The sequence below is a fragment of the Ailuropoda melanoleuca genome, chromosome 16, assembly GCF_002007445.2.
Source record: "Ailuropoda melanoleuca isolate Jingjing chromosome 16, ASM200744v2, whole genome shotgun sequence".
In the NCBI taxonomy this organism is placed as follows: domain Eukaryota; kingdom Metazoa; phylum Chordata; class Mammalia; order Carnivora; family Ursidae; genus Ailuropoda; species Ailuropoda melanoleuca.
This window is the reverse complement of record NC_048233.1, coordinates 33,481,132-33,506,408: the sequence shown is the minus strand read 5'-3', so window position 1 is coordinate 33,506,408 and position 25,277 is coordinate 33,481,132. Positions and strand designations below refer to the sequence as shown.

General features: G+C 36.7%; 1 protein-coding gene across 6 annotated transcripts in view; it reads right to left on the bottom strand.

The window, feature by feature from the left end:
• Nucleotides 1-5,187: 5,187 nt before the first annotated feature.
• The window catches only part of PPHLN1 (periphilin 1), a 139,990-nt gene continuing 119,900 nt past the window's right edge, over nt 5,188-25,277 (bottom strand). For all 6 annotated transcript variants that reach the window (XM_011228138.3, XM_034644908.1, XM_011228137.3 and 3 more), the window contains one exon: nt 5,188-7,561. In XM_011228138.3, the coding sequence (XP_011226440.1) occupies nt 7,367-7,561 (195 nt within the window). In that variant the 3' untranslated portion in view covers nt 5,188-7,366. The remainder of the gene's footprint in view (nt 7,562-25,277) is intronic.

Here is a 25,277-nt window from a genome sequence, read left to right as displayed (position 1 = left end):
AGCTATCTGAAAACAGGAGGCATGCTCCAGTACGGTCACGTGGGTTTTCTGCGAACACACTGGGAAGGTTCCCAGGTAAACCGGGCAAGGAGAAATGAGCAGGAGCAACTGAATTTTGCACCTCTGAGCTCACATTTTGCCAAAGTCACAAAATGAAACTTCACTGGGGGAATAAAGTTCCCAAAATGGGAAGGACATACGGAACAAAAACATTGGTATATATAGACTTCACACCAGGACAAGAGCCGACTGATTCTTTTTGAACAGAACCAGCTAGTTGGTCAAGTATTCCTATCTTAGGGATCAATTTTAGCCTCAACTTTTCTTTCTGCAAAGGAAATGGCACATTTCTTCACTGTTCTGTGTGCACAAGGTGTTGTGATGCCAACTTTAAATATAACTTGCAGCCCGTTTTCTGCGAACATTTGATTCCCAACAACCGTTAAGAACGTGAAACCAGTTCTCTTAAATGGTAAAACCTGTCTTAGTGTTTCTTGATAAATGAACCAAGCAACTGACACTGGAAAAGACAGTCACTAATCTAATACAAATCAACATGAAGCTGATCTTGCAGAGTGCTGCCGAGCCCACTGGATGCCAGGATTCAGGAGATCTGGGTTAGGAGACCTGCTTCTCTCATTAACTCAAGCAAGTTAAGTGCTCTGACCCAGTTTCTACTTCTGTAAAATGAGAGTTGCTAGACCATCTCAAAGGTTTCGTTCAATATTATATGGAGACTGAACTGAATTTATAGGTCAGAAAAGTCTTTCAGCATAAAGTGTTTTTCCCTTCTTTGACTCTTTCATTTACCAACAAGTATGTTGGTAAACGATTCCTGAAGGGATGATCCCTCCAAAGAGGGAGCTGGGAACTAACGAGAGTAGGGAACTTTTTTTTTTTTTAAAGATTTTATTTATTTATTCGACACAAAGACAGCCAGTGAGAGAGACAGCCAGCGAGAGAGGGAACACAAGCAGGGGGAGTGGGAGAGGAAGAAGCAGGCTCCCAGCAGAGGAGCCTGATGTGGGGCTCGATCCCAGAATGCTGGGATCACGCCCTGAGCCGAAGGCAGACGCTTAACGACTGAGCCACCCAGGCGCCCCGAGAGTAGGGAACTTTTAAAGGGTTGGGGCTTTTGTCTGTTTTTTATTTTTCTATTAATACTTTGGATTCTCAGTGGGTATGGGTTAAACCAAATCATGGGGAAAAAGTCTGAGGATGGTTATTTCCCTACCGTGCATATGCTTCAACTTGACTTTGTCTTCATCAAGTAGACAGTTGGGAGACTACATAGAGTATGTTGAAGGCAAGATATTTTCCTCCCTCATGTTATTTCTCTACAATTACCAGAAGGATAGGATTTTTTTTCTACATCTTAGAGGGCTGCTACTGGTAGCAATCTTATTCTTGAATCTCCAAACATGTTGTAAGCAAAGCTGAAAAGGTGTTAACTATGTTTAATTAATCTTGGTTCCTAGAATGGGCGAGTTGAATTACCAAGTTCATTCCATCTAAATGGCTCTTCTCAAACTGCACCATGGGTCCAGGTATACAGCAGCCAAAAGCCGAGTCCTAGGCTACACCGTAACCATGAGGGTTGTGACCCTACATGCTACTTGTCTCATAACTACCCCTGGTGAATCTCAAAGGTGTTTCATAAAATAGCTCCAAAACAGAAGTCCTAGGAACCAATATGGAAGGTAGTAGGAACTGAGGATAAAATGAAAAACAGGAAAAATCTACCGAACAAGGATTTGAGTTTTCTCAAAAGCTTTTGGTCGAGTTATTTTTATTTTTATATTACCCATTATAGTTACATTAGACGTTATCTGCACATACATCAAACAGCCAGCGCGTGCGAGAGTCAGGATTTTAACCTAGCTCTGAATGACCACCAAACTTTTCACTTCTAAGAACACTGACTTTAGAGTTAACAGATTGGGTAAAACTCTGGCTCTGCTACTTCAAGCTACATGACCTCAGGCAAGTTATAACTTCTCCTGCTCTTCACCGTAAAATGAGAATACAATCTCCATTGGCTTATTATATGTGAAAATATGAATCAAAAAACACTACGAAGGTGGTTCTAACCTTGTTCAGATAGTGAAATAACTGAATACATGGTGTTTTTCAGAATCTTATGAAGTATTGGATAAATTAAACCTGAAATATATTTTAACCTACATCCAATATAATACGCTAAGTTTCTACTCTACAGAAATAGCAGAACACAAAGTTTAAAAGAATAGGAATTTCTGCCACGGCAGGGCTAGTTCTGTACCCTTAACCCCAGCTTACCAAGGTGTGGGCAGGATCTCTCCCCTTCATTCAACATTCCCATGTCATGACAAGGGCAGGCCATGGAGGCCATAGGCCTTACAGAGGTCAAGCCATCCCAGGGGATGAGGAGATGCTGAGGAAACTTGGTCTTTCCTCTTGGACTCTTGGGATGGGGGTGGGGGGACAGGCTGCTCCTATATGGTAAAGAAAACATGATTCTCACACAGGGCTCACCTCTCAAATGTGTAAGCCCTGCAGTGTTCACAGACCACCACCCACTATGGTCATCAGGCTGTAGTGGGAGGGCATGCCGGCGGGAGCCCTCAGGTCACTAATGTTTAGTCCTATCTAGAAAAGGAGAGGGAAAGAAATCAAAAGCTTGAGCACAAAACAGATACCTCAGCCTGATAAGCTACAGCTCTGCTGGACTGAATGTTCTCTCCCCTCCCCCAGCCCTCCACAACACACAATACACACATACTTTCCCATCTACTGGAGGCTGACCCTATTCTGGCCTCAGAAGCCTTCCCCACCAGGCAAGCATAAGGTGCTGGCACAGAAGGGCACCTGGGATCTGGTGCCAGAGAGGAAACCAGCTGGCTGGTGCTGGGCCCCCTTGAAGGTGTTGCAGACATCTGGTCAGTGTATCTTTCTCAGGGATTTGATCACAAAGGATGGGAGTCTTCCCACATGGAGGATGATGGGGCCACACACTTTCTGGTCATTGGATCCTCTCCTTTTCCCCAGGTAGCTTGCCCAGACTTACCCACTCAGTGAATGCTCACTGTCCCCAACAACAGTAGGGTCTCCACCTCTCTACCAAGAATGGGGGGTACCAGTAGGTGCCCCCAGGAACTTGGCCCTGGGCCAAGAGGAACTTTCCTGAAGGTGCAGACCTGCGGGTTGTATGGTCAGTAGCCAGGGCAGTTCTGTCCCCTCCCTGTCTTCTTTGTATTCCAACCAGGAAAAATGTGCTAGCACATGGGTAGCCTAAGTAGTGGATACGTACCTCAGATGTCCCCTTGCAGCAAATGTCTGTGTATGCTGTGGTTAAGACAGAAATCTTACATTTTCTCAAATGTTCATAAAACCTCTACCTTTTCACTCATATATACACAATGAAAAACTTTAAAACCCTATACGATTTTATTGATAATGGTCTAACATTAGAAACACTATTCATCTTTGGGAGCAGAGCTCAAAAAACGACGTGCTGTATCATCAGGCTGCCTCTACTGCTGTACAAACATGCATCAGACTTTAACGACACCTGTCATCAAGAGAGATTTTACATACAACTTGGAATTAACTCAGTGGACTGGCAAAGCCTTTTCTATAAAGAGTCCCCATTACCCCAAGATCAATTATTACAATGGAAAGGCAGGACTGGTACAGCCTACTGAGAGCCAAGTTCAGTGAAGCTAACCCTCAAATATCATTTACACTGATTTGAACAAAAGGTGAGCTAACAAAAAACCAATAATGTGGCTTAAACAATGAGGACATTTATTCCTCTGTCACATAACAGTTCAGTACTCCATGTGGTCATGCAGGGATCCAAGTTCCTTCCATCTTGTGGCTCTGCAACAAATCAAGGCTGGGTAGCTATGGCTACTACTTTGGGGAAGGGGTAAAAGCACAAAGGAATGTCCACTGTCCTAAGGGTCCCAGCCCAGAAGTAGAAGTACTTCCACTCAAACTCCATAGGAGTCGACTGAGTCACTTGGTCACACATAGCTGCAAAGGGGGACACAGAAAATGTAGTCCTAATTAGGGAGTCATGTGATTCTATTTCAACTCCATTACCATGAAAAGGGGGAGAAAAGATTCTGCTAACTGCCTCAGTTACTAGTCATTCCTTCCTCCTCCACCTTTTTTTTTTCCTTTTTCACAGAATTGAGTAACATCAGTGCTCTCAAGAGAACAGGCAGGAAGGAGATGGTAAATGTATTGTGCATAACCCACAAAACTTGGTCTGGCCAGCAAAGTGTGGCCATTACTCACAGGAGCTCTAGGTGCCAGTCTGAGCAGTGTTATAGTTGTAAAGTCACGTGGGTGGCCGGCTGCCCTCAACACTGAATACTGTACACCATGAATACTTCAGGGATGATCACTGTCTCCAGAGTTGTCACCAAAGAACTGTTACAGCCTTCTTTGGAGTTTAGGATCCCTTGCAGGAAACTCTGAAATAAAGCTGAAGCCAGTGTATAATATTTGGGCAGTGCATGCGGAGTCCTTTCTGAAGGGGAGCTGGTTTTCCCTTTCTTCAAGAGGCTCTGGGTCTATAAACCGGCTCAGAGTTGGTAAGTGGCTGAGGGGTTGTGAGAAATCAATATATTTGGCAAAAATAAATACAAAGGTAATATTTTCAAAAGTAGTATTTTCAAATGCTATTCTTAAGTAAGTAGGAGAGAAAGAATAAGGCTACAAGCATTCAGAATCATTCATTCTGCTGTCAACCTATCATTTCCTACATTTGTTGCCCATTATCTTTCCCAACCAGCTTAAGTCACACAGTCCTGTATCTTTCCCTATACCATTCCCCTCTTCCTAGACTTCTATTACGTCCCCTTCTCTGCCTAAATAAGTCCTAGTCCACCAAGACCTAGGGGTCAAATGTCACTTTTATGAAGTGTCAACAAATACAAGTACCTACAACGTTCCAAACTTAGATTCATAATTACACAATTATTGAACACTTCTGTGTGCTCAGTCTTATCTTGTTTAATTGCCTGCTCAGATATCAAGACACCTTAAGTCACCAAAGTTAATGGTTTCTCAGTTCTTCCATCCTGCTGCTGAGTAGGTGAACTGAACACTGAGTAATCCTGCAGTAGCGAGTAATACAAAAATCTACATTTCAGGAAAATACTTTAAGCCTGTTAAAGAGAAAAAAAGACAATCCAATTATTTAAACCTAGTTGCTTTATTTTGCACTTTTAAAATTCACAAAAAGCTTCACAATAGTGCTTACCCCCTGTTGATCATCAAGGCTTTATGGTCAGACAATGAAAAATTTATCGTATCAATTGGGCATACTCAAAAACAATGGATAATTTACAAACAAATTTCTTTAATCAAGAACATTTTGCAAAATACACACTCTGGTACGCATCTGAATTCAACCATCCTAAAATTGGTCTTTAAAAAGCTGTCAAAAACAAACAGATTTAACACTGAGAAGCCTACCAGAATAATGCTGATGGCAAGCTCTAAACAGCTTTAAGTGTTGAATGTAATTTGGGGGAAGGGGAGAAGAAGAAATTATTGGTTGAACCTACATTTAAATGACTCTGTAAGTAAAACCTTGAGTTGAATGAATTTCCAGTTTAATGAATTTCAACAAAATGAACAAATCCTTTGCCTTGGTGGTAGTGTCTTAACTTTATTTTTTTAAACTTGTAACATCTTGACTAAAGGAATTGAATCCTGGAATCAGAATATTTAAGGAAAAGAAAAACAAGGGGGTAGGGGAAGAAACAATATCAGTACTTTCTTAGTCTTTCTAAAGTGGGTAACAAAATCACTGTTCATAATTAGGGAATTAGACTACCAGAGATGACATGTGGGGTTTAGTTTAGTTTTAGCTTATGTACAATATCTAAATGGCAAAAATAAGAGTTCAAGGCAGTCTCATATAGGGAAGTTAAGAAAATAATTGTGTTCAAGTAGTTTTTACATTTGTGGAATGGCATAATACATATAGGATTCACCAAATGTACTGCTGTTTAATATAATTTTTCTCTCTTCTGGGATAGCTCTTTAGATATTATCAATATAGGCCACTAAAGATACCACCAGAACTGAGAGTGAGAAGACAATGGAAATGGAAAGAGGATGGGGGGATAATGAAACTGGGTAGTAAAAATAAGCATGATTTTTAAGGTTTCCTAATGCCATAGAAATACATATTTTAGCTAAATGCCACTGGCCAGCTGGAAGCAATCAGGAAATGAGTGGAATATCCTAATGGTCCCAGTTAGATTTTTAACTAACTCGTGATTTGGACGGCTCCCTCATGGAGAACTGTTTACATAGACGGCTTGGTGAGGGGTAGTTGTGCTGGGCTTACTGCCTATTCTGCTTTGTTTCTTTAAAGAACACTTTTGAGGACCCCTAAAAAGGGCATCAGAACAAAGATCTTGTTAAGACTACAGAGATTAACAAAGGCATAACCTGTAACTGGTTTGATTATGGATATACTATCAATGACCTTCTTTCTTGAGATGAAAAATATGGGCCTGGGAAAAAATGAAACTCCACTACTCCCTCATATTCTGAGCTTTTCTCTTTCAATGAGAAGTTTCTAAAGAAATCTCAACTTGAAAAGAGCTCTCATCTTTCATTTCAAATTGCCACTTCTCTTACTCTTATATATGATATTATTTAAGACTCACATATCTGTGAGAATGGTCAGGAGTTTCAGGATTATTTTAATAGAGAACATTGAGTTCATTTACTCAGAAAATAGGATTTTATTATGAGGTCTTTTTGAGATTTAAGTGCTCTATTTTATCACAATGAGAATTAATCTCAAAGCAAATATTCTGTAAGACACTAAAGTATTCAGTTTATTTGGACAGTATACTTGAACATATTAAAAGTTACAAAGCCTAAAATAAGCAAGCAACAAGTCAATAAAATCACAACTCAAAATTCTAACATTTTCACATGGTATCACTGACTATGAAATGCAAAAAGACTACAAATGTTTTAAGTGGAATGATCCCTAACCTAATAAATTACACTAGTGTGACCAAAACAAATGATCGCATACTACAGAAGAGAACAGAACATAAGCTCTTCTCTAGGACTGCTTTTTCAAAGCTTGAAAAACTAACTGACCCATCATTTTAGGGGGAAAAGATAAGTATGGATTAGGAGACTCTACATGTAGATTTTAAAAATTCTAATTAAAATATCTTAGACTATTTTAGATGTATACTTGACATTGGAAATGTGGTCGACTATCATAAAGTATTTCTCTTCATCACAAAAATTCCATATATTAAGGATTTATACAATCCAGGAAAAGAAAAAAAACCAAAACCCTAGAAACATTTTTGTTGCCTGAGCAAGTAATTTGCTAAAAAGGCTCTCCAAAATCCTGACTAGAGGTATCATACTCTGCAATGAAATGCTTGAGTTCTTCAACACACCGCTCACCTATTTCATGTAAATTCTGTCTCAATGCAAACTGTATAGACTTTTCTAATGAAGGATCTTTTTCAATCAGCATTTTCACAACCATCCCGAAAGTTTCACAGTCTTGTCGGTAAACCTGGAAAGGTGAAATACATTGTGGTTAGCTAAGAGTAAAAATAATCAGCCAAACACTGAGCTGATTCAGTTAGCGAAATTATGATGCTGAAGTCTAAAAGGGAGATACAATAATACAACTGAACCTCCCTCACCCTGAAGTAGTCACTACTGTCAAATGCTATTTAAGCCTCTATTTCTGAGATTTGTTGACAATGTGAATGAGTAGAAAAACATTGATATACCACATCACTGACAACACAAGTTAGGCATGGCATTTGTCAGCATTCGGCAGTCTACTAAAAGGACATCAGACTAGAGAAGCACTAGAACAAAGGCTTGCTAGGTGAGGCACAATCATGGCTTTATTCATTTGTTTGTTTGGAAGAAAAAAGTTTCTGAGCCCCTAACTTTAGATTCTTTGTTTGACTCATGACCAGATGACAAATTCAAAGTTCTTAGTATACAACAAAAGACTAAAAGTATCTATTTGAAAAAAACTTACGTTATAAATATTTAACTACAATTAAAGTCACCAAGGCAGAGTTAAGATCAAAACAATGTTATATACACACGTTCATGTATGTGTATACACATATATGTATATATAAACACACACACATATACACATGTATACGTGTATATATATATTTATTTTACTTCAATATGTATATATAATCTTTATCAGTTGCAATTAGATATTATTCCCTGTCCGAAAATTGCTTGGTTTTCTCCCCACTAAATATCATTTCCTTGATTTGTAGTCATAAAATGCAGTTTAGATTTCTATGCTATTTTTCATACTCTGTAATTCATGTATTTATTTATTTATTTATTTTTTTTTTTTTAAATATTTTATTTATTTATTTGACAGAGATAGAGACAGCCAGTGTGAGAGGGAACAGAAGGAGGGGGAGTGGGAGAGGAAGAAGCAGGCTCATAGCGGAAGAGCCTGATGTGGGGCTCGATCCCATAACGCCAGGATCACGCCCTGAGCCGAAGGCAGACGCTTAACCGCTGTGCCACCCAGGCGCCCCTGTAATTCATGTATTTAAAGAAAAATTACAGTTAAGTATTCATGAAAGTAAGTGAAATGCAAATTATCTGATTTAAAAGAAGTGTTACATGAATTTTAGTTTTTCTAAATTTAGCAAAAACAATTAATATAACATGTTTATTCTCTGAAAAAGGATTTATTCATTTTGAAAAACTTTAGAAAGAAGTGATTTGAGATACTGCTTGGCTTATGAGGTTTTATTCCTCCAGTGATCATGGCTAGTTGTTGTGGTAGTTGCTGCTGTTATTTTTTTAAATGTCTGCAATATTTTGTACCTTAACAATAGCTATTTCAAGAAGAATATTTAATTTTGACTCACAGTACTAGGTTGCTAAATTGTACTAAATTCATTTCCTTGCTCTTAAAAACCATTCCACAAGCCCCAAGGAAATTAACAGAATAAATTCTTCAATGAATACAGAAACTGAAATATGTAAAACCTTAGCTGCTTTCTCCTATCTCAGCCCCTGTTCCCACATGTTTGTGTGTGATGAGATTTAATCATAATAACCATTAAGTTTAATTCTCAGCTACCTAAACCAACTACTTATTCCAGTTTATCCTAAGGTTTACGTGGTACAGAACTGATATTACTATTCTAATAAACTAACTTAGAAAATAGTACACCACTCACATATTACATATGATGACAAGGCAACAGAGCACAGACTGGTCTAAAAAACACACAGTAGCTAAGTCAAGCCAACGCAGTCCCCATGGGGGAAAGTCAGAACCATGATGTTTCAGTCCTAGTGGAGGTAAATTCCTTACCAAACCAGTCACCCCACATAATAACAGCATTCTAACACCAACCACAGGCCTCAGCAGACCACTTTGTGGGTGGCCTAAATTTTATAGGCTTCTTTTTAACAGATGTAGTAGATGAGGATAATGTTACACTGTGAATCAACCTGCAAATTCTTTAATGTGAATCTGTTTTACCTAAACTGTAACTCTTCGTTTAGCATATTTACTGAACATAAATGTGCTACAGATTTGCATATCAAAGGTAAAAACACATTAAAATGTGTTCATTTATTTAAACTGTAAACTGTCACTCTGGAGACAAGATAATACAAGCATTTGAGGATTGTGTTTTATTTTTTAATTGTTAAGTCCTTTTTGAATTATTTATTATAACATGCAAATTTTTGTACATTAGTTGACAAGAATAACCAGAACTGCCCACAGCAACATAATTCTCTATGAAGGGGCAAATTTTCTAAAAGACTGTTTAAAATATACTGCCTGGGCATTAGACAGGAAATAATTAGGTTTTTGTTAAAGGAAGAACCTCACCCTCCAACATTTTATAAATAAAATTCACAACTGTCAGAAACCTATTTCCGAAATCTGTTCCACAGTAAACTCAATCCCAAACAGGAAGGGTGTAGTTATCTGTAGGAGAACTTGTTTGCTTATGGTCCCTGGCTGGAAATGCATTAATAATCTTCAGATCTGATATCTACAGGCCACACAGGAAGATTTTTTTTGTTGTTGCTTTTTCCCCTGATTGAACCTCATCAAAATGGGAAGCAGGTTAAACTTTGGGTGGGGTTTACATAAACTGCATAGAAATGTAGTCAAATGTGCAGGGTAATGAAAACACTACTCAAATATGGTTTCACACAATACTTTATTAGAGTAGCCTGTGATAATAGTTAAATTCTCATGAAGTACTTCTAGGAGTAAAGGAATAGGACAAAATAAAAATTCTCATGAAGTATTTCTAGAAGTGAAGGAATAGGACAAAATAAAACTATCAAGGCTTTTTACTATGAATTATGTTCTTCAGTAACTGGAAGAGTGTCTAGCAAGTTGTTCTATCTAAAATTGCTCGTAATGACATAAAACTCTTCTAAAATGTGTATCATTTAGTCCTTATCTCTATGCCCACAAAAAGAGAAACGAAAAATTAAAGCAACGTAAGTCGTTAGGAGAATTTTCACTTCATTTCAAACCATCTTTAGCATTTGCATTAAAGTTCTCTAAGAGCATTCTGTGGAATGGCAGAGATTACAGAGCTGTGCTATCTAATACAGTAGCCATTAGCTACAGCAGGCTACTTAAATTTAGATCTACATACATATACTTATTTTAATATTTAATTTCTATTAAATAAATTACCTATATTAAATATTAAACTGTAAAAGTCAGATGTGCATATAGCCTTAAAAGGCTGGAATTTCAAATGAGTTATTTTCTCTGTTGTTGATACCTGATCACTTCATGTAATTCCCTTTATCTGAACTCATTTTGTTCAAATGCTCTATGTCCTGTTTCAGGAGGGTCACATCTTAGTGGGAAAGGTAAACAAAGACAATTAAAATACAGTATAAACAAGACACTTAGATGGTAGTAGGGAAGCCAGAAAGAGTGGAGAAGTGGTTCCAAAAGCAGGCTTACAGCGTTCAAATCCTGACTCTACTATCCTGGTAGTAGAATAATGCCCTTCACACCCCTGCCCCCAAGATGTCCATGACTAATCCCTGGAACCTATAAATGTGTTCCCTCACATGGTGTAAGGAATTTTACAGATGATTATGTTACAAATTTTTGACAGGGAGATTATCATGAATTATCCAGCTGGGCAAAATGTAATCACCAGAGTCCTTTAAAAAGGAATGAAGGAGAATCAGAAAAAGAGAGGAAATGTTACCACATTAACAGAGATTGAGGGGCGCCTGGGTAGCTCAGTAGGTTAAGCATCTGCCTTCAGCTCAGGTCATGATTCCAAGGTCCTGGGATGGAACCCTGAGTCAGGCTCCCTGCTCAGCGGGGAGTTGGCTTCTCCCTCTGCCCCTCCCCTTGCTCAAGTTCTCTTTCTCTCAAATAAAATCTTTAAAAAAAAGAAAAAAAAATTTATAGCATTAAATACATGTTAGAAAAGATGAAAGATATAAAATTAATAATCTAAGCTAGGAAACCAGAAAAAGAAGAGCAAATTAAATCCAAAGAGAGAAAAAAATAAAAATTCTGATTTCTGCTCTAACAGAAATTAGTGAAAGTGAAAACAGTAAAACAGAAAATGAATGAAACCAAAAGCTGGTTCTTTGAAAACATCAAATTGATAAATCTCTAGCCAGGCTAACCAAGAAAAAAAAAAAGACAAACGTTATTAATATCAAAATTGAAACAGGGGTTATCACTACTGATCTCATGGACATTAAAAGGATTATCAAGGAATATCGTGAATAACCCTATGCCCACTAATTTGATAACTCAGAAAAAATGGACCAATTTCTTGAAAGACACAGTCTGCTAAAACCCAAACAAGGAGAAATAGATAGTTCGAATAGGCCTACATCTACGAAAAGAATTGAATCAAGGTGGCTTAGTCGGTTAAGTGTCTGCCTTCAGCTCAGGCCATGATTCCAGGGTCCTGGGATCGAGCCCCACCTCAGGCTCCTTGCTCAGCAGGGAGCCTGCTTCTCCCTCTCCCTCTGCCTGCTGCTCCCCGTGTTTGTGTGCGCATTCCCTCTCTCTGTCAAATAAATAAATTTTTAAAAAAATTGAATCAATAATTAACCTTCCAAAACAGAAAGCACTAAGGCCCAGATGGTTTCAATGGTGAATTCTACTCAACACTAGAGGAAAAAATGATACCAATTCTCTACAATCTCTTTGAGGCCAGCATAACCTTATTATCAAAACCAAAGACATTACTACAAAGGAAAATTACAGACCAATCTCTTTCCTGAACGCAGAGGGGAAAAAAATCTTCAACACAATATTAGCAAATCCAAGAATGTATAGAAAGAATTATGCACCACAACCGAATGGGATTTATCCTAGGAATACAAGGCTTGTTCAACATCTGAAAATCAATTAATGCAATCCAACACATCAATAAGCTAGAAAAGAAAAATCACAGTCTCATAAGAATAGATGCAGAAAAACCATCTGACAAAATCCATGACAAATTGATTCATGACAAAAACTGTTTACAAACTGAGAAAAAAGGGGAACTTCCCCAACTAAATAAAGAAAATCTACAAAAACCCTAAAGCTAACATTACATGGTGAAAAACTAAATGTTTTCTTCCTAAGATAAGGAACAAAACAAGGATGTCCCCTTTTACCATTCCTTTTCAACACTGTACTAGAAATCCTAGTTAATACAGTAAGACAAGAAAAGAAAATGAAACATATACCAATTAGAAAGAAGAAATAAAACTGTGTTCACAGATGACATGATTCTGTGGAATGTCCCAAAACTGATGAAAAACCTACTGGAACTATTGTGTAATTAAAGCAAGGTTACAAGATTCAAGGTTTATATACAAAAGTCAATTGTTTTCCTTTTTACCAGCAATGAACTACTAAAATTTGAAATTAAAAATACAGCGCATGCACACACACACACACAAAGCATAAATCTAACAAAATATGTGCAAGATCTGTATGAGGAAAACTACGATACACTAAGCAAATAAACCAAAAAAGACATAAACACATTCTATGTTCACAGATTGGGAGACTCAATACTGTTATGGTATCAGTTCTTCCCAGACTGATCTATCAAATTCAATACAATCCCAACAAATAATTTTGAGGATATTGACAAACAGACTCTAAAGTTGATATGGAAAAGCAAAAGACCAAGAGAATAGTTAACACAATTATAAAAAACAACAAAGTCAGAAGAGTGACACTGTTAGACTTACTATAAAGCCACGGTGATCAAGAAGACTCTCAGCCTTACCATAAAGTCACAGTAATCAAAACTGTAAGGGATTGTCAAAAGAAGACAGACAGATCAATGGTACAGAATAGAGTCTAAAATAAACTCATACAGATATCATCAACTGTTCTAACAAAGGAGCAAAGGTAATTCAATGGAGAAGGGACAGTCTTCAATAAATAGTGCTAGAACAACTGGATAATCTAGATACGAATCTTATACCATCTACAAAAATTAACACAAAATGCATCACAGAGCTAAATGTAAAATGCAAAGCTATAATACTTCTAGAAGATAACAGAAGAAAAAAAAATCTAGATTACAACACCAGAATGTTCCAGGGGGAAAAAAATTGGTTAAGTTGTTTTTCATTAAAATTAAAACCTTCTGCTCTATGAAAGACACTATTAAGAGGATGAACAAACTATAGACTGAGAAAAAAAATCTTTGTAAAATATATATCCAACAAAGTACTGTTATCCAGAATATACAAAGAACTCTTAAAACTCAAAAATAAGAAAACAACTTGATTTAAAAATGGGCAAAAAATGGAACAGAATAGAGAACTCAGAAAAGGACCCTCAACGCTATGGTCAACTAATCTTTGACAAAGCAGGAAAGAATATCCAATGGAAAAAAGACTGTCTCTTCAACAAATGGTGTAAGGAACACTGGAGCCACATGCAGAATGAAACTGGACCATTTCCTTACACCATACACAAAAATAGACTCAAATGGATGAAAGACCTAAATGTGAGACAGGAATCCATCAAAATCCTTGAGGAACAGCAGCAACATCTTCGACCTCAGCCACAGCAACTTCTTGCTAGACAAGTCTCAAAAGGCAAGGGAAACAAAGGCAAAAATGAACTACTGGGACTTCATCAAGACAAAAAGCTTTTGCACAGCAAAGGAAACAGTCAACAAACCAAAAGACAACTGACAGAATGCAAGAAGGTATTTGCAAATGACATATCAGAGAAATGGCTAGTATCCAAAATCTATAAAAAACTTATCAAACTCTGTAACACCTAAAGAACAAATAATCCAACCAAGAGATGAGCAGAAGACATGAACAGACATTTCTCCAAGAAGTCATCCAAATGGTCAACAGACATCAAAGAACCTTAAATGGTTATTGCTAAGTGAAAGAAGTCAGTCTGAAAAGGCTACACAATGCTTGATTCCCACTATATGACATCTGGAAACTGGCAAAACTATAGAGACAGTAAAAAGACCAGTGGTTGACAGTGGGAGAAAGATATATAGGTGTACAGGGCACCTTTAGGGTGGTAAAACTATTCTGTATGATATTGCGTGATATATCACATCATACATTTTTCATTTGTGAAAGTTCACAGAACTAAATGACAGATTGATCCCTAAAATAAACTATGGACGGTAGTTAATAATAATGTATCAATACTGGCTCATCAATCCTAACAAATGTATCACAGCAATGCAAAAATGCTAATGAGAGGGGAAACTCAATGGAGAGAGGGGATGTATGGGAACTTTCTTAAAATTTTTCTAAAAACCTAAAACTGCTATAATAAATAAATTCTATTAAAAAATTTAAATCACAAATGAAAAACGGTGGAAAAATTACCTTCTCTGCCTCAGTTTCAGGACCTATAGACCTGATTGTGCTATTATAATGATTAAACGAAATAATAAAAAGCAATTAGAATAGTGCCTACTATATGGGGAGCATTTAATTTATGTTAGATATAGTGATGCAGATGATGAAAAGAGGAGTATTAGAAAATGGTACTGAACCAATTCTTTATTTTATTTATTTTTTTTTAAAGATTTTTTTTATTTTTATTTATTCGACAGAGAGAGAGACAGCCAGTGAGAGAGGGAACACAAGCAGGGGGAGTGGGAGAGAAAGAAGCAGGCTCATCGCGGAGAAGCCTGATGTGGGGCTTGATCCCATAACGCTGGGATCACGCCCTGAGCCGAAGGCAGACGCTCAACCGCTGTGCCACCCAGGCGCCCCTGAACCAATTCTTTAAACGTAAGTTCACTCTAGCAAAATAAGGAAGAAGAAAAGGAAACTACATTTTGGGGAAATTTAATTGGCTTGGCATAGCTAGAACGTAGAGTGTATTCACTCTCAAAGTAGGGTGAAGAGCCTTTTTTTTTTTTTCCCAAGGAGTTTAGACCTCAACCTATAAATCAGCAATTAGCAAATAGGGAAAGACCTACAAGGAGGAACTGGATCCTTTGGATGTATCAAGGAGAGAAAATGGCAGAAAATCAACATTAAGGGCTCCTGAGGATCAGGACAATGAATGTCACATGATGTGTTAAAGAAAGATGAGATGAGAGGCTTTACAAGTAATTAAGAAGCAATAGAGGGGTGCCTGGGTGGCTCAGTCGGTTAAGTGTCTACCTTTGATTTGGGTCATAATCCTGGGACCCTGGGATCGAGCCGGAATCAGGCTCCCTGCCTACTTTTCCCTCTCCCCTTGCCTCTCCCCTTTGCTCACGCTTTCTTTCTCACTCTCTCTCAAATAAATAAAATCTTAAAAAAAAAAAAAAGCAAAGCAATACAGATGTAATAATGTGAAGAATGATGGGTGGGAAGTTTTTTATTTTTATTTACTTCAAGAGGGAGGATATTGGGAATGGGAGATAAGTTCAGTACCTAGTACGTAACTGAGGAACCTGTCAACAGGAAGCAGATTACTGAGTCTGGACTTCAGAAGAAAAAAAACAGAGGAGGAAAGGAGGGAGTGGGGTGGGAGGAAGACTGGGAAGGAAGTACAAAGGGTGGCAGAAAGAGAATTCTTAACATCTTTAGCACTGATGCCAGCTGAGACCATGGGAGTTCCTTGAAATAAGGAGTAAGTTCTTTCTAGCCCCAGTGTCTGATAGAAAGTAGATACTCAGTAAATGTTGAATAAATAGCTAAAGTCTGCTCTGAGAACAAAAGACAGCCAGAGTAGATACCTAAAAGCACCAGTATCAGCCAAAGAAGAGACAATAAGGAAGACTAAAAATTAGAAAAGAGTGAAGGCACAAGTGCCAAGAATAACATTTGTAAAAGAAGAATATAGTCAATCAAATGTCAGAGAAAAATCAAAGCAGCTGACAAAACATACTGATTAGACTGGGAAATTAGAGGGCTGGCTGGTTAGCTGCAAGAGCAGTTTTTGGCATGGTGGAGATTATAGAGCTGTGCTGTCCAATACAGAAGCCACTAGCCATATCTATTTAAATTTTAATAAAAATGAAAAATTTGGTTCCTTAGTTCCTAGCCCTATTCAAATGCTAGTGGCTACCATACTGGACAGTGCAAATATAAAAAAATTTCCATCAACAGAAAATTCTACTAAGCAGTGTTAATAAAGAGGATTGAGAAGTGGGAAAAAAAGTAAAGATATAGTGATAAGTGTTGACCTGGTAAATTAAATAATATATATTTGCAGTTATTTTACCATTAAAGTATACATAAAAGCTTACCACTTTTAAAGGAGCATTGTGAAATATAATAATTAGTATCTGTAAAATGTTCTACAGTCTTTTGATGAAATGTGTATAAAGATGTAAGTTAAAAAAAGAAACTCCAATTGAGGCTTAATATACGAGGAAACATTCGTAATGTCTACTGTGTTGATGAGGTCAGGAAAAAAGTAACAGCATACTGATGTTAAATACTGGAGACAAATTTAAACCCTTTAATTTGGGTCTGTAGTAATGCAGAAGGTGTCAAAACTATTGTAATCTATGTTGCTGCTTGTGCTATATTAATAGAAAAAGATATCGTTGAGACTTCTTCCTCAAAGTTGCAGCCCCACTGGCTCTTAAAAGCACAGCAACTGAAAAGAACACTGGTGGTTGCTAAGAAATACATTATGAACACACGGATTAGATTTCAACCACCTACATTCAATATGTAGGTACAATTATTACGGCCACATAAATGTAACTCCAAAATTAATGATAAAGTGGAAAAATGCTACAAACTCTTAGCAATCAATGTTTGTAAAATTCTCATCCATAATTATAGATCGATTTATAAATTTACGGGATTCAAAGGTTAATACTTAAGTAATTTTTTTTTACGATTTCTAGCTAATACACTAAATAGACAAAAATAAATGAAGTAATTCCAGAATAATTCACTAGTGCCAAAAGCAGATCTCACAGAGATTAAATACAGGAACTAGACAAATCACAAATTAATAATGAGTGAAAAAAGTTGCAAAGGAATTATGTAAACTATGAAGCCATTTATGTATGTTTTAAAAACAGTTTATGGATATACACATATATACTAAAAATAGGAAAACACACAAGAATGACAACTCTAAGAAGGAAAGAAGCCAGCAGGGATCTGAGGGAGGCTTTATACTTGTAATATCTTATTTCTTTAAAAACAGAAAAATGTCACAACTCTACTTAATGACACATATGCTGAAGTACTTAGGAATGAAGTGTAGTAAGATCTGCAACATACTTTGACATGCATCAAAAAATAAGATGAATTACTGGATGAATACGGGAATGGACAGGTAAGTGACAGAGCAAATAAAATGTTAAGACAGAATGTAGGTGATGACAGTATGGGTGTGCACTATTTAATTCCTAATATTTAAAAATTTTCATAATAAAATGTTAAGGGGGAAAGAGAGCTAAAGCAAAATAGGCCCAATGGTAGGCATATGGCTCTGATCATTTCAGCTTATAAATGAAGGATCTATTTCGCTTGGACCCTTGGATGATGAGCTTTCCATCTTCTCCATGTGGGTAGAGAATTACAGATATTAATGAATCTGTAAATGCGGATATAAACTTGAATGACAGATAACTATGTCTGCCAGCCAACTAGAACTCACCTACTACCATGTACAAGGCACTGGATTTGATCAATAATACAGCACACCCTGCTCAAAGAAATTAGATTCTAGCAAAAAGAGTAATACATTATGAAAACCATAAAGCAAAATACAGTATGGGACGCCTGAGTGGCACAGTCGTTAAGCATCTGCCTTCGGCTCAGGGCGTGATCCCGGTGTTCTGGGATCAAGCCCCACATCAGGCTTCTCCGCTAGGAGCCTGCTTCTTCCTGTCCCACTCCCCCTGCTTGTATTCCCTCTCTCGCTGTCTGTCTCTATCAAATAAATAAATAAAATCTTTAAAAAAAATACAGTAAATGTCATAGAGAAATACAAAGTACAGTAATTCCAAAGGAAAAATCATAATGGTCAGAGAGAGGGAGGATTAATAGCACTGAGACAGTGTTGGTATTCCAGGCAACCTGGAAGCTTAGAAATAAAACAGCATATTATGCTTTAAAAAAAAAAAACAAACAAACTTGGAATATAGGGAAGTTTTAGAAAAGATGAGTGATGGGTATACCGGAATCAAAATGGAACTAGAAATGAACAGGTTGGACTGAAGGTTTTACCTTATCCTTAGACTTAAAATAACTTATGTTACACTCTAGACATTTTTTTTTCTTACACATCAGACGATAAACCACTGAAGACACTGGATTAGAGGAAAACTAATGTATTCATTATGCAATATTCCCTTCAAATCTGATTCAGTAGTTCAGGAGAAGTAATTTTGTGTTTAATGTCAGTTACTGGCTTGAGAAAGAACTGCTAGCATTCAACAAATATAAAAAGGCTAAATCTAAAGAAAAACTGTCATAATGAAGATAAAAGGCAATTAAATGCATTATAAAATAGGTTTAAAAATTCTATTGGCTGAGAAAATGGTTAACAATAAATATTTTGAAATAATGACAAAATCTTTCATGTGGCTTTTAATATTTTCATGTCTAAGGATAATATCAATAATATAAATCAATAAAGGCAAGGAGGGGAAGGCTTAATTGGACATTTTCCCAAGTGAATGTCTAAAACACTCACCACAATGAAATAGATCACAGGTTAAATCGCAAATCAATTCCTTAAAAGATATTTGTCCCTCAGAATGTATTTCTCTTGAATAAAAAAAAAAAAAAATCAAGTTTTAAAAAGGTGAAATTTCTTATGTATGTATTAAACTGATTTTTTTACATATAGCTATCTGTTATAAAAATTATTGTAGTGGGTGAAATTGGTATAATGTATACCAATGAGTATAAATTTAAAAAAATTTTAAGAGTTATCCAAAGAAAATGTATTTTAATCAAGATTACTTCCAAATAAATCTTTTTAGAAATAGCTGATTTTTAATTGCTCATGAGGTAGTCCAGTCCTCAAATGATTTAACATTATCAGACAATAGAAAAGGTCATGTTTTAGATTTGATTAAGGCTAAAAGAAAGCAAATAATTAGCAACAACTTGTTCCCTAAGTGAAAAATCTTACAATGGTTTGAGAGATCTAAGAGGAGCATCCTCCACCCACCCAGTTACCCTCTAATAGGAGAAATCTGTCAGCAGGCTAAGCTAAGCTATTTCCAAAACCCCCTTTACTTCCTCCCAGTTCATCTCTGGCAGAGGAAGTTGGAGAGAATCCAGTATTAAGATTGCTTTAACCTTGTGAAGATATGGAAAAATGGCTCAGAACCTAAAAGTACTGGGGTGCCTGGATGGTACAGTCAGTTAAGTATTTGACTCTTGGTTTTGGCTCAGGTAGTGATCTCAGCATTGTGAAATTGAGTCCTGCGTCAGGCTCTACACAGAGTCTCTTTGGGATACTATCTCTTTCAAATAAATAAATAAATCTTAAAAGAAAGAAGAAGAAGAACAACAACAACAACAACAACTTTAAAAGTATTAAAAGTTACCAACCCTAATCTTTAAGTCCTCAGGAAGGGCTCACTACATAGGTAAAATTCTAGGAGAATGGAAAGGAATCCTAAGCAAAAGTTTCTATGACTAGAAATGGTTATGGGTTACAATTCTAAAGGGTTTTTTGTTTGTTTAAACATAATAGCATTTAGAAATTATTGGCATATCAGAAACATTAAGTCACTGGCAACATTTTCATATAGACTTTTTTTTAAAAAAGATTTTATTTATTTATTCGACAGAGATAGAGACAGCCAGCGAGAGAGGGAACACAAGCAGGGGGAGTGGGAGAGGAAGAAGCAGGCTCATAGCGGAGGAGCCTGATGTGGGGCTCGATCCCATAACGCCAGGATCACACCCTGAGCCGAAGGCAGACGCTTAACCGCTGTGCCACCCAGGCGCCCCTTCATATAGGCTTTTACATTATTTTATGTATCTGGAATCCTCACAGGTACTCTAGAGTAATTATCCCCTTTTTATAAAAATACCGAAGCAGAGAGATCAAAGGGAGTTACCTATAAAAAGTATGATATTCACAGTCTAAGTTTCTAATTTACCCTTTACCATACCACTGCTATAATTCAAAAAAATTGTCTAAATCCAAAATAGAAATAAAGCCATGACTGAACTAAATTCTTGGCAAAGATAAATTAATCTGCTTGGTTTTGAAGAATGGAGTAAATAAAGTGGCTTGGAGGAGCCTGGAAGGTAGGTCACTATTATGAGACAATGAGACATCATTTTTGTGTGTGTGTGCGTGTGCTTCAGGTCTATACTTCGTCATTCCCTTAGAGAAATCTAAAACTTGGACTATTTCCCCAGTTTCAGGGATTATACTAAGATAAATTTATTAAAAATATGCAGGTAAGAGCTATATCTTCCTCAGGCTGAGGAAAGCACACTGTTCTATAAGGTCTTTCTGCTGTGGCTGGTGAAAGAGCAGTTTATGTTTTAAATGGGACACGTCCGATGTATTCTGCAGGGAAGGCTAGTTCTTCTTAGTTTTGTTTTTTTTCTCTCCAAATGATTCAGTGAACCAGGTACACTGACCCTATCATTCCATTTCTCTCATCATTAAAATTCTATACTGAAAAGTTGATTTTAGGGGCAATCACTTTTCCTACTATGAAACTTCTCCATGTCTCACACTGGAAGTTGTGGTTTCAGCACACATGTGCTATTATGCTTTTTTCCTTTTCTGTGACATTAGCATGTACTACAGGTTGGAAAAACTTTCATTTTTGTTACAGTATCACCATACTGTGAATTTTCAGCTCAAGATAAAAGACGTCCTTGCTAATGTAATAGTTTTGGGAGAATTTTAAATGTTTGCCATAATCTCTTTTTAGTGAAGGTGATGGGACTGGGGGTTGTTAGGAGATTACCAAACCAAAAGGTGCCAGTGAAGGGGTAGCAAACACAAATGGTGGGCAAGATTCCCTGTAACTCCACAGACAGGCAGATTCTGCAGCTTCTGCTTAGCTGTCCCTTTCTACCCTCGCTCCCATCCTGAGAGGGGCCTCTGTCAGCTATATTTATAGTACATGCCAAATGAAAAAAATACACTTATAGAAGATAAATTTAAGGGATGTTGATGATGAAGATGAATCCCAGGGTTTACTAGATTATGAACCAGGTTTATCAAGTTGACAATGACAACGAATATAGGGAGGGTAGATGTTGGTAGAAGTAGAGAGGGAAGCACTGTGGGAAAAGAAGGAAAAAAATAGAAAGGAAGAGAAACTGCCCGACGGCCTTCCAATTCCAGACTCAACACCTGGTTTCTGCCTTTGCCCCATGAGAACTCTTGTAAACTTTCAATATTTTCCCTCTACTTGCTAAACGTAGTTTGAGAGGCTTTGTAACTTGTAATCACAAGGAACGTTCTCCAGATACCTAGCATAATAGCCAGCTACGTGGAAGAGAGGTTACCTGGCCTTCCGGGCTGGGGTGGAAATCTGGGAGCAGCAAAGACCTGCACAATGACCTGCGCACTACAGTGTTAATCAGCTCAGCAGCAGTGCTTAATACGGCAGGAATGCCAAGGTAATGGGAGAAATCTACTTTCTCTTCAATGCAATTGGAAACCTATCAAAGGTGCTTCAGAAGGCTTTATCCAACATGAAGTTAGGCTACACTTCTCCATGGTAAGAACTAAGTAACTACAAATCCTTGGAGTTTCCACTAAAAATACAGCTTTTGTTACTCCTAGTGGGGGGGGGGAGTATCTGCTTTCAGCTCATCATTTGCAAGTGTAAGAAACAGAATATTACTGGTCTCCTTAATCACATTTGTACTAAAGAGAGGCTTTTCAATTACATAACATACAATACTACTACAAACGCTTCTAAATGTGTTTTTTTCTTTCCAGAAGAAAGGAATTATTCATAATTAACACAAATAGTACAGCTTCATTTTAAAATAGGAACTGCAGTATCACATATATTAAAAGTAGGTTAAAATCAATATTGAAAACAATTCATTATTTTACTTTTATCTCTGAAGGCATTATGTTCAATGGGAAAAGTCCATAAATCCCATTACACATAAGTGAAAATACGTATTTTCAAGGTCTATCTGCAGATATTTTCCAGTCTATATTTTTAATACTAAAATTCATAGAGTATAATTGGTATAGGATTTAAAATTAATTTTGATCTGTCCACTTGACATTACAAAAGAAACTGCTACTGACTTCTCAAATGATACTCAAGTTCCTTCTCAGAATCAGAGACATACTTATGACAATACTGTACACAGACATGAACAGACCATGCTAGATCATGATGTTATCACTGTTACATCAATCAGTTACGCTGCTACTTGCATTCTACTCAAGAAAAGCACTAGGTGTTAATCACTAAGTATGGTGCTATTAAGTTTTGGTAAATGGAGGTATAAATCTGGTCCTCAGTAAGCCTTTTTGAAGATAGAACTTAGCTACAGCCAACAATTTGAGGCAGGAATCTAGTCAAATGAAATTTTTTGATAATGTTTACAGATAATTTTGGGTAAGCTGGTATTGAATACAACTAAATATTCTATTTATTTGAAATTCTGAGGATAAAAATGTAGTACTATAACTATGAAATTCTACTGGAATCCTGAAGATCTAATAAACCTTACCATATATATTTTAATATGTAGTACATTTATTAAAATTGTTTAAAATGAGTTATTATTTTAAAAGACTATGCTTTTAAATAAGATTTTTGTTTTGTTTTGTTTTTTGGGCTGGCAAAATGGCTAAGACTAGACTGATTGGTATATTACTGGTAAGAATAACAGGGAACACCAGAAATGAAATCTTTGTTTGGATTAGCAGCAGTGAACACTGAATTGGTTCAGATAAAATAAGGGTCAAAAGGTTGACCACCTTACTATAAGAGCCAAAAACCCCAGCAGACTGTGGTATCCCCTTTAACCTCACTTCGTGCAAGATTACCATGTGCACATGCAGATACAACATTGACAGAAATTTTTCATGTAAACATATCCTGGAAAAGTGCATTGGACCACTTCTCTCCTCAGATACTTTCAGTGTCCTATGTCAATATAAAGCATAAATATAAAATGTGGCTTCACTCTGTGAGAGTTCAGTGAGCTTCATATTACAGTATTTAAAAGTCCAGAAATTAATATTTATGGTTAAGACTTATTTCCTGAGCAAACACTAAATCATTTGTAAAAATTAACTGTTAAGTTATTTTACTTTTAAAAAGGGACTGTTTAGCATGTTTTCAGAGGTACCATAGTGCTGAAATCTGACTCTCTTGTGCACCTTCTTATTTCTTGGTTTTGCTATTTCTACAGTCACAACATGAGTGTGGACCTAACCAATACAATCCTGTTATACACTGAGGAAGTTCTAATTGCTTTTGCTTCTAGTCTTCTTGTTCTAAATGTACCTACTCACAGATACCATCATCCTGCAGATGGAAAAACCCTTCTCAGAATACTGCTGCTTTGGCTCCCAAGATCTGACCCAATACAATTCTTCAGGAAATCTTAGCTACTAAATCTCGTCACTCACCAAAATACCATCCACCCATTCCTTTTTCAGTATTTTACCTGCTCTCATATGCCAACTGCATTCCCCTGGTTGCTTTTCTAACTTAATTTCTTCAAAATTTTGTTTAAGACATCTTTCACAAAGTTTTTCCAGGTCAATTTTTCCAGATTTCTTTAAATATTTAAGAAATGTATGTTTCTTTCTGTCCTTCCTACCTCCTCCACTATACTGAAGGTAAATACAACTTATTTTGCTTCCTTTATAATGGTTTCTCACTAAGTATAAGCCTGGAAACAAAATGGACCTTTAATTATCTCTGATTTTTTTTTTTAAGATTTTATTTATTTATTCATTTGACACAGAGAGAGACAGCCAGCGAGAGAGGGAACACAAGCAGGGGGAGTGGGAGAGGAAGAAGCAGGCTCCCAGCGGATCAGGGAACCTGATGCAGGCTCGATCCCAGGACCCTGGGATCACGCCCTGAGCCGAAGGCAGACACTTAACGACTGAGCCACCCAGGCGCCCCTAATTATCTCTGATTTTTAAAAGCTTAAAATTCTATATTCTGGCCTTGGCTCAAATTTTAACTATTTTGGCCATCCTTCCAACTGATCACATTATGCAAATTCTTTGAGATTAGGAAATGTATCTGTTCACAAGGGCTGTCAATAAATATTGTTCCTTGATCAAGTAAAGACCATAATTAAATTTTTAATTGATTTAGCATTATAAGGAAGGTAAAATATAATAAACAAATGTTCTGAAATCAAGTAGGAAAGAAAGTTTACATTATAAAGTCATTTTAAAATAGTAAAAAGCCTAAGAGAATACCTTGAAAGGTATCATAATTTTATTACTTCTAAATACACAAAGTCACCTCAACTTTTATTTAAAACGTAAAGGTGTTGGCTCAGGATTGTTTTTGATAAATAAGACTTCCTTGTATAAAATTATACAAAGAATCTTGCTGATAATTTGCTTAGCAAGATGTTTTTTCTATAGTTTGTGCAAACTGATTGCCAATCCAATACACAGACCATATTTTGTTTAAAATACCTAATTCCTGTTGCATGGATTGACAACATTCTATTATTTTGTGAGAACCAAATCTAACCAAATCATCTAAGATTTGGTCTAAAGCTTTTTTCCCTTATCTAATAATCATGTAGGAAGAAAATAAAATTCAATTAGAAACACCCTGCTTCACTGTACATTTACAGTTTTCAGT